This window comes from Ctenopharyngodon idella, chromosome 7 (genome assembly GCF_019924925.1).
Source record: "Ctenopharyngodon idella isolate HZGC_01 chromosome 7, HZGC01, whole genome shotgun sequence".
Lineage (NCBI taxonomy): Eukaryota > Metazoa > Chordata > Actinopteri > Cypriniformes > Xenocyprididae > Ctenopharyngodon > Ctenopharyngodon idella.
The window spans coordinates 29,036,317-29,052,242 of NC_067226.1; the positions used below are offsets into that span (position 1 = coordinate 29,036,317).

Consider the following 15,926-nt stretch of genomic DNA (forward strand, 5'->3'; position numbering starts at 1 on the left):
AAATTGGGAACTTCTAGTGTCTTTTCTCAAGCCTTTATCTCTCCCAGCCCTTCAAACCAAACCATAATGAATGAATAAAGCTAAGCATAGTTGGTGCACAAGATCTTAATGACACAGTCATTGATTACAGTGAACATTACAACTGCAGCACCTCAGAGACTTGAACAACTCTCACTGTGCAGAACTCATTTCTGTTTTATACAGTGGATTATGATCTTTTGAAATCAATGTCTGACTGAACTATGTTACAACTGCAAGACTGTTTGATTAATTGAATAAATAGCAGATTTCTGTTTTTGCAGCATAAGGAACTACAGTCAGATGATTCTGTGAAATGTGCAAAACATGGACATAAAACATCAGCAAAGAGACAAATGCGGGATCCTGATGTATCCATGATATGAAGACAAATAAACAACTATAACAAAATTCACATTAGTTTAAAAAAATCAATTTTACTGTAGTACTGCACAGTACCTTCAGCATATTGATTGAGTCCAGAGTGGATGAAGGACATCAGCACTAAAAGCAGAAGAAACAAAGATATGAAGCATTTCCATTCATTCAACACAATGTAAATCACACACTGAAACATGTCTAGAGTTTATTCTACATGAACTGAAAGTGTTTTTCTATTCTGATGCTCATCCAGATGAGAACTGATGATTTATTCTCCAGCATTTAACATCACCACACACAATGACGTCACAGGACTCGTGAACTGATGCGAGAGTCGATTCACTGATGATTCACTGATGCTCAACAACAGAGAAGCAGTTTGAACCACTGAGCTTCACAACATTCAACATATGATGTTATTCTCATCAACTAATGTTATCAATCAGTGAATCTCTGTAACTCTGTCTCCTTCGCTCTTCTTTGGTTTGCTTCCTTTTTTTTTTTTTTTTTTTGCTTGTAAAGTAGTTTGTAACTACTGATCTATTGATGTGCCATATTTTATATAATTCAGTTTACGTAGTGGACTGGACTACGATCATTTTCACACCTAGTTTATTTGAGCGCTCCAAGTGCTCTCTCCTTGGATAGAAATAATTCATACGTCAACACAAAAGATGATCTCAGTTCCCCCTAAGATGACACAAAAACAAACCATATTCAGAGCACATTATTTTAATGTGGGTGTTGATTGCTTGGTGTGCTCAAACATTTGTGTTGACGTATGAATTATTTCTAACCGAGGCGAGAGCACTTGGAGCGCTCAAAAAAACTAGGTGTGAAAATGATCTTAAACCACATTTAAAAATGAATCAATATATTTGCAATGTATCAAAACAAGTAACACTTAAATACATATAGCACAAACACTTTTCAAACAAGACATTTCTCAAAATAAAGTTTATTAGCTTTTCAAAATACAAATAAATATGTTTAAAATGAAGACAAAAGTCTGACTGTCAAGCATTGGTGGAACATGAAACCTGTGGTTATTCTGTTTGACACCCGTCTGAAATGACTTCATACAACCACTAAAAATAAAGTTCAGATTAAGTGGTTAAAAATAACTGAAAAGTGTCTCAGAAAAGAGAAGTTGGTTCTGAGAAAAGCTCGAGCATCATTTGTTGGTTGATGCCACTTGGTTTGATAAACTGTGTCCATATGACAATAAGTGACCAAATACTTTTTGCAAATCATATAAGAAGAGCAGAGAGAATGAAAAGTGTTAGAAAAGCTGATTGTGTGTTCAGTAGGGTCATAACTTTTTGACTATTTTTCAAATAAAATATTTCCTGTCATAAAGTTTTTTGACTTTTAGTCTCTCTTTATTTTAACAATTATAACATTGCCAATTAATCAAAATATATAAATATACACATACACACTCAAAAAAGAGAGAGAAAAAAATACATTAAAAATAACATTAGTCTACATACACAAAGAATGGCTTTCACCATAGCAGCCTGCATTGAATGAGAGTTCAAAATTTTCATAGGTAATGCAGGATTATAAAGAAGAGGTTCCTCTTTAATCCATGATCCACTTACCTTGTTCACAAACAATTCTCAAAACATTCCATGATTTTAGAACAGTCTTATAAAAAGGAGTTATTCCAACTAAAGGCACGTCATTTAAATTCATTAAAAAACAATTGTCGGTCTAGTCCCAGTGGTCCTCCTCTCCTCAAAAGACCACAAGCCACATCAGCCTAACAGACATCTTTCCCATACAAAAGTCTCTGGGCAGCTTATAGTCTAAAAGCAGCAATCCTACATGCTATATCAATTAGACTTTGCCCCCCTTCATGAAGAGGTAGGTAAAGTACAGCAGGGCTCAACCAATGCTGACCTGTCCAAAACAAATCAACAAGACATTTCTGAATGTCCTTAATGATAGCAGCAGGGGGTCCATCCAACACAGTCATTATATGCCACAAAGTCGAAGCAACAAGATTATTGACTATTAAGACCCTTCTCCTGTAGGACAGCTGAGGAATTAGCCATTTCCAGTTAGATAACCGGAGACACACTTTTCCAATAGTCCTTCCCAGTTCTTTTTCTTGTATGGCTCAGAAACTAAAAACACTCCTAAGAACTTAAAACCATCTTTTTGCCATAAGACATTATTAGGTAGCTGTGGAACATTCGACCTCTCTGAACCACACCATAAGACCTCGCTTTTTGTCCAATTTATTTTTGCTGATGATGCTCTTCCATAGCATTTAAGATTTTCTAAAACCACTTTAATAGCATTACTGTTCCTGATTATTACAGTTACATCATCAGCATAGGCGGATAATTTCACATCATTTGAAATATTTGATCCATCAATATGCAAACCAGTCAACTGTTCTCTTAATGTGCACAGTAGAGGTTCAATTGTAAGACTATAAAGTTGCCCTGAAAGAGGGCATCCTTGTCTTATTCCCCTCTGTACTTTCATAAGAACAAATAAACTTCCAGCTACTTTGACCATACATTCAGCTTCATTAACCCATGAAATAAAACCATCTCCAAAACCAAAAGCCTTCAGTAACTCAAACAAATAAGCGTGGTCAACTCTGTCAAACTCTTTCTTGATCAAGAGATATTAATCCCAAATCGTTATCATTATACATTGCATAATCTATTATATGTCTCATTAAAAATAAATTTTCCCTAATACATCACCCCTTTACACAATATGATTGTGCTTCTTTCATGATTAATACACTCATATAATTATTTAATCTACTAGCAATACATTTTGAAAAAAAATTATAATCCATACACTAAAGCAACAGGTCGCCAATTCTTCAAACAATACAAATCACCTTTCTTCGGTAACAAAGGCAACACTGCTCTATTACAACTCTTAGGTAAAGACCCAGTCTGTATTGAATTTAAAAGAATTTCAAAATAGTCCTTTCCAGTTGTCACACAGCATGGTTGTGGGAAACACACGCAGGCAATGGAGCTCCAGTCACAAAGACTTTAATGAATGTACGCAGGAGATCAACATACATGGCACAACAGAGACGCGAAATAATGACAACAACCGACAAAGACTGAGGGAGAACACAGGGAATATATACAGGTCAGACAAAGGGGCAAACAAGGCTAATAAACAAGACACAGCTGGGACTAATAGAACTCAATCAGGGTAACCGAGGGAACAAACTAGTGGCGGGAGAACCGAACAAAAGAGCATGTGACACAGGGAAACAAACACAGAACACTGACACCAATAACATGCCAGAAATGTTTATAAAATTCAGATGGAAGACCATATAGACCAGGAGCTTTCTCTGATGAAAGATCTTTTACAGATTTTGTCACTTCTTGAAAAGTAATTGGTGACTTAATAACCTCCTGTTGCTCAGGCATCAAACTCTTAAGACATGAAAATAATTAATCTTTACATTTAGGATCTGTGACATTGGCTGTGTATAAGTCAGAATAAAAGTCAACAGCAATTATTTTTATTTCACAAGAGTCATAACTTAAGTAACAACACCATCATTTTTAAACCCACCATCAATTTCTTGATTAGTCTTTCATTCTAAATTAAAATATAATTTTGTCGGTCCATCAATGTCTTTATTTTGCACTTTATCATGCAATAAAGAATTTAACTGAAGCTTTTTCTCTGAAAGAACAGTTTCCAAATTAAGTTAAAGGGTTGTATTCTGAAATTCACTGCTGCTTCAATACATATCTTTTGAGTAATTTATAATAAAGTTATTAATCAACATTTATCTTTAGAAGAATCTTCACTAGACGAAAAGTGCAGAATGCCACTCCAAATACAAATTATTGGACAGTACCAGTTTCTTGGAGCAGAAATCAAAGGAAGAAAGGAGAGAATAGTGGAAATTTCCAAAGAAATCACAAAATTATGGAAGAATAAATTGAATTTTCCACGTGTCGGATCAAGTACAAACAAAGCTCATCGAGGTGCTGAATGATGAATGTGTCAGGAGGGGAAATATGATGCCCTGAATGAACTTTTTAATATCACAATGTAACGCCACGCCAGCAGAGGGACCCCTCTCCCGAGTACTGACTGTATGCCGCTCCCTCTGCTTCACTGGTTACTTCCTGTTTGGTGGACATTTAAGCATGGCCTTGCTCTTTGTACATCGCGAAGTATTGCCAGCCTGTCTGCCTTACCGAGCGGTTTCCCATTGCCATTGTTTTGCCTTTTTGTGTATGATCATTGCCTGTTTCACCCGTTTTCTGCCTTTTGGATTGCCCACTGTTCTGTTGCCTGGATTGGACTGCCTTACTGTGTTTGTACCTCTGCCTGCTTCACGTTTACGATTATTTGCCTGCTGTTTTGGATTTGTTTGCTGTGGATGTCATTAAACACTGCACATGGATTCTAATGCCGCCTCAGCGTCTTTACATAATACTTCGCCACCGAAGAATCCAGCAGATGTTACGAATCTACAGGCCGCGTTCGCTTATCAGAGCGACGTTCTCAAAGAGTACCGTGATCAACTGGCTAAAGCACAAGTGGCTAATGACTACCTCACTCAGTATTTGCGATCGCTACCACCGCCTATGCCTAGAAAGGTAAGCTTTGCATTACCTGACAAGTTTAATGGTTCTGCTGAGCAATGTAAAGGTTTCATACGCCAAGTAGAAATCTTTTTCATGCATCAGGGAAGTGACTTTGATTCTGAAGAGAAGTGTGCATTCCTCATGTCATTGCTAACGGGCAAAGCGATCGAGTGGGCCGCTGCAGTTTGGGAAACTGATTGCTTGTTCCAAACATCCTACTCATACTTCATAAAACAACTTAGAGATGTGTTTGAATACCCAGCAGGGGGCAAGGATGTTTCCACTCGTTTAATGCAGCTAACTTAAGGCCGCAGATCCGCCGCTGAATATGCTATTGAGTTCAGAACGCTTGCTGCTCAGAGTGGTTGGAACGATGTGTCACTCAAAGCCCTGTTTCGTCGCAGTTTGAATATGGAGTAACAGGCAGAGTTTGCATGTAAGTGTGAAGATCACTCCTTTTCTGAGTATGTCACGTTAGCCATCAAGATTGACAATCTCATGCGTACTCATCGCTCTCAAAGCAAGTCAACGAGACCCATGCATACCCCGCAAGCTACACAGATTTGCGACTCAAGCCACACCAATGATCATGCCAGTCCTGAGACCCATGCAGCTAGGGGTCACGAGATTATCTACTGATAAGAGATCAAGAAGATTGATTTAGAATCTATGTTTCTACTGCGGTAATGCAGGCCACCGCAACGCAGTCTGTCCACTCAAAGCCCGGAGAAACTACGCTGACAACAGCCAAGTAAGTGTTGACAATATTTCAGTTACCAACTCCAAATCTCTCACTACTACTGTCACGATTACTGCTGAAAATGACTCCTTTGAATTCACAGCGCTGATTGACTCTGGCTCAGCATTAAACCTAATTCATCAGGACCTCATTACAACATTCAACATTCCCGTCCAACACTGTGATCCTCCCCTCAGGGTAAACACCGTTAACAACAGACCCATTGGAGATGGCATCACTCAACTAACTCTGCCCATGAAAATGCAAGTAGGACTATTTCACCAAGAAACCATCACCTTCTACGTCCTTGACTCTGCCATGAAATCATCCTCAGATATCCATGGCTATCTGTTCACGACCCAGTCATCTCTTGGCAACATGGTGAGATCATACATTGGTCACAATTCTGTTTTTCTAATTGCCTGAGTAACACCATTACCAAGTCTTGTTTTACCACCAGCATAGAGAGTCCAGAATGTAAGCCAGTCACCATACCATCATGCTATCAAGAACTTCAGGAAGTCTTCAGCAAAACCAAAGCCACTCAACTGCCACCTCATCGTCCATGGGACTGTGCCATTGATCTCCTACCAAATGCCATACCACCGAAAAGTAAAGTATATCCTCTGTCACGTCCAGAAAGTCAAGTTATGGAAGAATACATCGAGGAAGCTCTCAATTCCAGTTTCATTTGTCCATCCACTTCCCCAGCAGCAGCAGGCCTCTTTTTCGTCGAGAAGAAGGATGGAGGACTTCGTCCATGCATTGATTATCAAGGTTTGAACAATGTCACAGTTAAGTTTCGCTATCCTCTACCACTAGTTCCTGCAGCACTTGAACAACTCAGAGAAGCTAAAATATACACCAAGCTAGATCTTAGGAGTGCTTATAACCTCATTAGAATAAAGGAAGGTAACGAGTGGAAGACTGCATTTTTGACCACTAGGGGGCACTATGAATACCAGGTCATGCCGTATGGGCTAGCCAATGCACCTGCGGTCTTCCAGTCCTTCATTAACGAGATCTTCAAGGACATTTTAAACATATATGTTGTGGCTGACATAGACGATATCTTGATTTATTCCAAGTCTGAGGAAGAACACAAGGGTCATGTCAGAACTGTACTCACCAAACTGTTAGAGAATCAACTCTATGTCAAGGCAGAAAAATGTGAGTTCCATGTCCAATGAACATCTTTCCTAGGGTACAACGTCAGCCATCAAGGTGTGGAAATGGACAACTCCAAGATCACGGCAGTCACTGAATGGCCCCAACCCACTACAGTCAAGGAGCTCCAGCGCTTTCTGGGGTTTGCCAATTTCTACCGACGCTTTATACGCAACTACAGCATCACAGCAGCACCACTAACATCCCTACTGAAAGGTAAACCGTCAAAGTTGAAATGGACAGATCACGCTACACAAGCATTCACCAACCTCAAGCACAGCTTTACGACTGCACCAATCCTAAAACATCCCGATCCCAATTTACCATTCGTGCTGGAAGTTGACGCATCCGATTGCGGAATAGGTGCAGTGCTCTCCCAACGCCACGGACAACCAGGCAAGCTTTTCCCTTGTGCTTACTTTTCTAGAAAACTCACGGATGCTGAGCGAAACTACGATGTTGGCAACAAGGGGCTTCTAGCTATAAAGGCAGCCATCGAAGAATGGAGACATTGGTTGGAAGGTTCCACTCACCCCTTCCATGTAATCACAGATCACAAAAACCTTGAATACATAAAAAGTGCAAAAAGATTAAATCCTCGCCAGGCTCGTTGGTCCTTGTTCTTTACCAGATTTCAGTTCACTGTGACCTACCGTCCTGGTAGTAAGAACAGCAAAGCTGACGCTCTCTCCAGGAGACATGATCACCCACAGGCGGAGAACCAACCTGAATCCATCTTGCCACCATCCATCATCATCGCACCAATCACTTGGGATCTGATGGATGAAATCCAAAGAGAACATAGCAATGAACCCAAACCACAAGGCTGTCCTGCTAACAAACATTATGTTCCTTCCAGGCTTCGACTCCGAGTCATGTAACGGGTCCACACGTCACTTTGCTCTGGGCATCCAGGTATCTCACGAACACTACACCTCACGCAAAATTCCTTCTGGTGGCCATCTATGGTTAAGGATATAACAAATTACGTCAAGTCATGTTCAGTGTGTGCACAGTCTAAAACCCCCAAAGAACTTCCATCTGGTCTATTACAACCATTGCCCATACCTCAAAGACCTTGGTCACACCTTTCAGTAGACTTTGTCACTGACCTGCCCCCATCTAATGGGTTTACCACGATCCTAGTAATCATTGACCGCTTCTCTAAAGCTTGCAGACTCATTCCTTTAAAGGGTCTTCCCACAGCTATGGAAACCGCTCAAGCGATGTTCCACCACGTCTTCAGGGTTTACGGTATCCCCGAGGATATTGTTTCTGATCGAGGAACCCAGTTCACGTCTCAGGTATGGAAAGCATTCTGCAAACAACTTGATATTAATGTCAGTTTAACTTCAGGCTACCATCCGGAATCCAACGGGCAAGTGGAGAGACTGAACCAAGAGATCGGCAGATACCTCAGGTCATACTGTGGGCGTGAACAGCATCGGTGGTCAGAGTTTCTACCATGGGCAGAGTATGCACAGAACTCATTGAGGCATTCATCCACTGGTCTTACACCGTTCCAATGTGTGCTAGGATACCAACCCCCTATGTTCCCGTGGTCTGGAGAACCGTCCCTTGTACCTGCAGTCGATGACTGGATTCGCCGTAGCGAGAGGGTGTGGGACAGTGCTCACGTACGTCTACAAAGAGCTGTCAGGAATCAGGAGATTCAAGCCAATCGACGACGTCGCCCACATCCTCCCTACCAACCTGAACAAAGGGGGGGGGTTCTGTAACGCCACGCCAGCAGAAGGACCCCTCTCCCGAGTACTGACTGTATGCTGCTCCCTCTGCTTTACTGGTTACTTCCTGTTTGGTGGACATTTAAGCATGGCCTTGTTCTTTGTACATCGCGAAGTATTGCCAGCCTGTCTGCCTTACTGAGCGTTTTCCCATTGCCATTGTTTTGCCTTTTTGTGTATGATCATTGCCTGTTTCACCCGTTTTCTGCCTTTTGGATTGCCCACTGTTCTGTTGCCTGGATTGGACTGCCTTACTGTGTTTGTACCTCTGCCTGCTTCACGTTTACGATTATTTGCCTGCTGTTTTGGATTTGTTTTCTGTGGATATCATTAAACACTGCACATGGATTCTAATGCCGCCTCAGCATCCTTACACACAAAAGTAAACGGCCAATGGTGCGATCAAACTGATGGAGGAAATGTATGCTGTCTGCAGAAACAAAGACAAACTGCATCTTCGATTTATTCTAAGCAATCAGCAGTGATGTTCAGTACACTGTACTAGTATTAAAACATTTGTGAGCTATTTCTTATCACAATACGTGCAATATGCATATTATATATAAAGTTCCAAATGCCAAATTTTTTTTTTTTTTTCCTCGGGGTGACCTTTTTAGGCAAAAGTTCATCAAATTAAAGAGCAGGAAAACAAAGTTGTATTAAAGTTATAACCTTAATGTTCAATCGCTGTTCTCAAGCTCTCTGAACCTCTGATGGAAAGTTTATTTAAAGATACAGCAACATAACTAACTCATATTGACACAAAGACATCTAATAACTACTTGAAATAGGAAGAAAGAGTATTACAACAAAAACAAGCAAAAAAAAAACAGGGCTAACATTTTCACATGCATTATCACACAGATAAATGAAAACAATACACTAAAGGAGAAAAACTAAACAGAAGATATTATAGAATAAGATCAAATACTCACAGAGAAGCAATGCACTGGACCCCATACTGTCACATTATCGACTGTTTTCTGTGTCTGTGTCTAAAACAGACATTTCCTGTGTTTAAAATAAGAGATGAGGGAGGAGGAGACTACTCAGAAACACAGGGAGAAAGAAAAGAGATGAATGCATGATGAATATAGGCCTATATTTAGCTACTAATTTAGTGTGTTCAAGTACAAACCCGATTCCAAAAAAGTTGGGACACTGTACAAATTGTGAATAAAAAAGGAATGCAATAATTTACAAATCTCATAAACTTATATTTTATTCACAATAGAATATAGATAACATATCAAATGTTGAAAGTGAGAAATTTTGAAATGTCATGCCAAATATTGGCTCATTTTGGATTTCATGAGAGCTACACATTCCAAAAAAGTTGGGACAGGTAGCAATAAGAGGCCGGAAAAGTTAAATGTACATATAAGGAACAGCTGGAGGACCAATTTGCAACTTATTAGCTCAATTGGCAACATGATTGGGTATAAAAAGAGCCTCCCAGAGTGGCAGTGTCTCTCAGAAGTCAAGATGGGCAGAGGATCACCAATTCACCCAATGCTGCAGCGAAAAAAAGTGGAGCAATATCAGAAAGGAGTTTCCAGAGAAAAATTGCAAAGAGTTTGAAGTTATCATCATCTACAGTGCATAATATCATTTAAAGATTCAGAGAATCTGGAACAATCTCTGTGCGTAAGGGTCAAGGCCGGAAAACCATTCTGGATGCCCGTGATCTTCAGGCCCTTAGACGGCACTGCATCACATGCAGGAATGCTACTGTAATGGAAATCACAACATGGGCTCAGGAATACTTCCAGAAAACATTGGCGGTGAACACAATCCACCGTGCCATTCGCCGTTGCCGGCTAAAACTCTATAGATCAAAAAAGAAGCCATATCTAAACATGATCTAGAAGCGCAGGCGTTTTCTCTGGGCCAAGGCTCATTTAAAATGGACTGTGGCAAAGTGGAAAACTGTTCTGTGGTCAGATGAATCTAAATTTTTTTTTTCTTCTTTTAGGAAAACTGGGACGCCATGTCATCCGGACTAAAGAGGACAAGGACAACCCAAGTTGTTATCAGCGCTCAGTTCAGAAGCTTGCATATCTGATGGTATGGGGTTGCATGAGTGCGTGTGGCATGGGCAGCTTACACATCTGGAAAGGCACCATCAATGCTGAAAGGTATATCCAAGTTCTAGAACAACATATGCTCCCATCCAGACATCGTCTCTTTCAGGGAAGACCTTGCATTTTCCAACATGACAATGCCAGACCACATACTGCATCAATTACAACATCATGGCTGCGTAGAAGAAGCATCCGGGTACTGAAATGGCCAGCCTGCAGTCCAGATCTTTCACCCATAGAAAACATTTGGTGCATCATAAAGAGGAAGATGCGACAAAGAAGACCTAAGACAGTTGAGCCTATATTAGACAAGAATGGGACAACATTCCTATTCCTAAACTTGAGCAACTTGTCTCCTCAGTCCCCAGACGTTTGCAGACTGTTATAAAAAGAAGAGGGGATGCCACACAGTGGTAAACATGGCCTTGTCCCGACTTTTTTGAGATGTGTTGATGCCATGAAATTTAAAATCAACTTATTTTTCCCTTAAAATGATACATTTTCTCAGTTTAAACATTTGATATGTCATCTATGTTGTATTCTGAATAAAATATTTAAATTTGAAACTTCCACATCATTGCATTCCTTTTTTATTCACAATTTGTACAGTGTCCCAACTTTTTTGGAATCGGGTTTGTAATTCATTAATCAGAGTTTCTTGATAGTTAATAGTAGTTACAGAGTGTTAATAATGCTTTACTCATCTGTTCCTGTGTAGTTATTCATTAATGAAGGATCAGTATTCTAAAGTGTTACCAAGATCCTTGTACAATATCTCTATAAAAACTGATTGTATTGTGTATTGACTAATAACACTGTTTTTTGTTTCTCCTTCAATGAAGACTCACTCATTGAAGAATTGTAGCATATCCTTAATGACGAAAGTGTTCAGCCTGAAGAGGTGTCTTTGGCCACAACCTGGCAAAAGAGGCAATCCCTAAGCCATGAAAGATGGCACATTGCAAGGGAGGCCATGGTTAAGAATCTTTTGGCAGCTGAATATGTTCAGAAACGCATCTGCCAACACTGTCTTACTACAGAGGCCACTGTACGGTGCAGGGATGTAGATAAAATGGTCTGGAAGAAACCAAGAGGGAGCTGGTCTTACAATTGGAGAAGAGGTGGAGCAAGTCAACTCCTTCTTGTCGAGAGCTGCAATTTGCACTAAATACATGTCCAAAGCTGGTGAACATATTAGATAAACACTACTTTTAACATATAGTTATTTCTAGGTATCAATGAATCATGACTATAACTTTTTTAAATATATTTTCTTTGACCAACTATCTAATAATAGCATGTTCAGACATGCTCACTGTTCTTGCTTCTGCATGGAACAAACGGAAGTCTGAAAATCTGGCCAAATGTTTGTCTCAAAGACACATTAAGGTATTTTACTGATGCAAAAGTCAACCTTGTTCTTATCGTACAAAAAGTACATTTAAAGGGTTAGTTCACCCAAAAATGAAAACTCTATCATTTATTACTCACCCTCATACCGTTCCACACCCGTAAGACCTTCATTCATCTTCAGAACACAAATTAAGATATTTTTGATGACAGAATGGTGTCAGATTTCCTGAGCTTTGAAAGTCTGCAGGCTGAGCTTAATGTCAGTGATGATGACATTCAGCAGTGGGTCAGTGATGTCCAGCAGTGGGCCACAGGTAATACATTTTGAAGGGCCTGTTTTAGTTTTTTTATGTAATAACATTTTCCATTATAAATGTTGTGCACAGAAGGCAGAATATATCAGATTTGTAAGGCTAATTCATTTGTTTGGGATTGTCACGATTCCTGTCAGTTCCTGGACTACACTTCCCATTATCCTCCCTGCCTGTCACATGCACACTCCACACCAATCATCATTTGCCACATACACCTGTAGCCTATTATCTGGACTATTCAAGACTCACTCACACACCACCTCTTTGCGAAGTCTTGTTAACTGTTGTTGCATTTCTGAGCGTTTATTATCCTGTCTGCCTGTCTGTTCCGGTTCCTGCCTGTTACCCGTGATCGACCCGTCGCTGCCTGCCTTTGATCCTTGCCTGGTATTCTGTTCTGTGAGTGATATCTGCCTGTCCTGACTATTGCCTGTATCCTGACTACTATTCTGCCTGTCCCTTGCTGTTCCTGTGTGTTCCCGTTTGGCCCTGCCTGCCTGAGTCCAGCTTCGTTACAGGGATGTAGTATCAAGTGCAAAAGATGACAATGGACTTGACAATGGACATAAAGCTGAGAAACATTAATCTGTTCCATCAGAAAGGTCAGATAAGATGATGATGATAAAAAATAATTCGTATAGCTAAGGAATGAACTGCTGTTATAATAATATATGTTGTTGATTTATTAGATAGCAACAAGAAAAGGCACAAAATAAGGAGGAAAATTAATGAAGACAAGTCAGTCCTGGCAGCTGCCATTAAGGACTTCAATGAACAGTCAGTCCACCAGCTTCCTTCCGTGGATGAACTGCTCACAGCTGATCATTTCCAATGGCCATGGGAATGCCCTGACACTAGTAATTAACTTTAAAAAAATATTCAGTGTATTTGATAAACATTGTTTGATGTTAATACAGTCCTCCTCAGTGTTTAAAAGATGGTAATTTAGGACCTTCATTAATTGCAGGTAATGGCAACCTCTCAACTAAGAAGATGGTCTTTGACCGGTTCATGATGCTTTCCCGACTGAAAGAGGAGGAGCAGATCATAGTGATGGAGGTGAAGCAACACTGGCAATCATTGAAGGAAGCTGAATGTTCCCTGAGGGATCTCTCAGTTCAAATACAAACTAACAGTGAGTATCCGTAACAAATTCAATAACCAATGCATTGCTGGAATTAAAACATTAGGGATTGATTTTATTTATCCTCAATGTTTTCATTCCTTTTTTGTGTAGACAGTGACTTTGGACTTTCAGAGGAGAGCCCCAATTGACTACTGTGCCTTCTCAAGACAAAACTGGAAGACCTTCAGTTTCTGCAAGATAATGCTAGGATGTTATACCGACAATGTGTTCTGGGACAGGCTTCGGACAGCATTCTATTTGATAACATTTCCGATGAAGAAACTGAGGCAGTAAACTACAGCTCTGATGAAACAGACCGTGATGAGGACTAAACCTGAGTATATAGAATAGACAGATACTGAAGAACTATTTTAATAAGCTGTTTTTTTTTTGTTTTTTTTTTCCACTGTGAGAAACATTTTAGCATATTAACAGAATCTATTTAATATTTTTCCATCATAATGGAAATGAGATTAAGGTTCAGCAGTACAAGTTTTGACTATTATTTTTGAATCTTTAAATGTGTTTGTGTATGTAAGACAGGTGTTTCACTCCACGCATTTTTATAGTCTTATTAACAGCCATACAACCTCCATCCCTATTAATTATATTCTATTATTTCCATTTTCCTTAGCTCTCATGGGACCATACAATGTTTATCTGTGAGGGGTGTTTTGCAGTGTGTACATATCTTACATTGATAGAAAGTATATAAGGATACATAATGTTTTCACCTAATAATTTTTTTTTTTCCTTACTGTAAGCAAAATAAAATACTTGTACAGTGATCTACAAAAACAGTCTTGTCTTTTTATCTCCTCTCTGTTCAGGCAGGTTTTGCATGTGATGTGCAGATAATTCTGCAGTATATTCTCTTTTGACTAATACATACTGTTCTGATACTATGACATAGTCAGTGCAGTTCTTACAAATTGTAGTCTGTTACTAACTCCAAATTACATGACAAATTGTATCCATTACATTACACATTTAAGGTAACAGACTATGATTTGTATTTGATATGTTTATCTGCATGTCATGTGACCATTAAATGGACATCAGAGAATAAAACTTATTATTTTATTGTTGACCTAACTTAACTAAAAACCTCAGGGCTTATTTCATGTAAAATTATTAGTAGGTCAAAGAGGTTCATCAGAGAAAAATTGTGGAGAAACACTGCATTGCATGTTAATATGAAATGATGTGAATTTGTACATTTTAGTGTGTTTAAAAGACAAAAGCTTTCCAAGGACAGTGATACATGGTTAAATGACTCAGTCAGTGTTATTCAATTAATAATGCTTACATCAGAAGTCGATTAGATATGCAATGTTGAGCACTTAAAACACTTAAAATGATTTCTGTAAATCCAGTGATCAAGTGCTGTGTTTGGCATGAGTTTTTTAGAGATAGACACATGACTAGTGGTTAAACTGTGAGTGCTATTCCACAAATGTATTTTTTTAGAAAGGAATTTTAACAGATAAAAAAAGAAGTAGGGAGAATGTTTTATATATATATATATATATATATATATATATATATATATATATATATATATATATATATATATATATAAATGTGTGTGTGTGTTTACTGCCATTGTGAGATTAACATGTAATCATGTAATCAATAAAACAAAAACAAAAAACCTATAATCTGATTATGAGTATTTAAAATGTAACAATCTAATAACAAGTACTTTTTTTGGAATCTGATTACATAATCCAGATTACATGTAATTAGTTACTACCCAGCAATCAACAATGATTATATAATGTAGAATTGCATTTTAGGTAATAGTCTGAATATAGTTGTCTTATGCCACAATTCAGAATCTTGAATTAGCATTTTATTAATAATGTCTTGGGTTTGGGTTAGGGTTAGGGTTAGAGCTGTCCTAATGCAAGTAACCAAGAAAATGTAAATTCACCCAGAATGTGGACTATTTTATCAGTGTTTTTAAATACATCAACCCACCTGATTTTCATGTTGTATGCTAATGTAATCAATCAATGCTAAATTTAGTACTAAATCAACCTGTCAAGACCAGTTGTGTACACTTGAAGTATTACTGATTATATTACAGTGATTGGTTATTAAATTATAAAGTACAATGACACTCTTTTGTTGGTCCTTTTGACGTGAAGAATGAGAAAGCATGAGTTAAGTATTACAAGTAAGGCCCAACACTGGATAAGGATGTGTAATAGTGCAATGAAGTGTCACAATATGTATTGGTTGTTTAAATTGGTGTCTTTGTTTACTGTCAACACTGTATTCTTGTTCTTGATCTAATTAAATAAACGGAAGCCCATTCCAAATGGGCATTTATGATGATTTGTGGGGGTCTGTTCTTGTTCTGTTCTGTTACCTATGACTGGATGAACTTGCA

The 15,926-nt window shown here is 38.8% G+C and overlaps 3 protein-coding genes and 1 long non-coding RNA gene across 5 annotated transcripts in view; 2 read left to right on the plus strand and 2 right to left on the minus strand.

The window, feature by feature from the left end:
* The window catches only part of LOC127516298 (Fc receptor-like protein 5), a 237,800-nt gene that overhangs the window by 147,321 nt on the left and 74,553 nt on the right, over positions 1 to 15,926 (minus strand). Inside the window, exon 2 of one of the 2 annotated variants that reach the window (XM_051900802.1) lies at positions 478 to 522. The exons of the other annotated variant lie outside the window; for it this stretch is intronic. Coding sequence (XP_051756762.1) covers positions 478 to 522 — 45 coding nt within the window. The remainder of the gene's footprint in view (positions 1 to 477; positions 523 to 15,926) is intronic. 2 annotated transcript variants of the gene reach the window in all.
* Positions 1 to 15,926, plus strand: part of LOC127516321 (uncharacterized) — a 251,302-nt gene that overhangs the window by 142,221 nt on the left and 93,155 nt on the right. The window lies entirely within an intron of this gene.
* LOC127516317 (histone H2B-like) overlaps positions 1 to 15,926 on the plus strand; it is a 192,380-nt gene that overhangs the window by 92,585 nt on the left and 83,869 nt on the right. The gene's annotated exons all lie outside the window — the stretch shown is intronic.
* LOC127516299 (titin-like) overlaps positions 1 to 15,926 on the minus strand; it is a 136,527-nt gene that overhangs the window by 89,166 nt on the left and 31,435 nt on the right. The window lies entirely within an intron of this gene.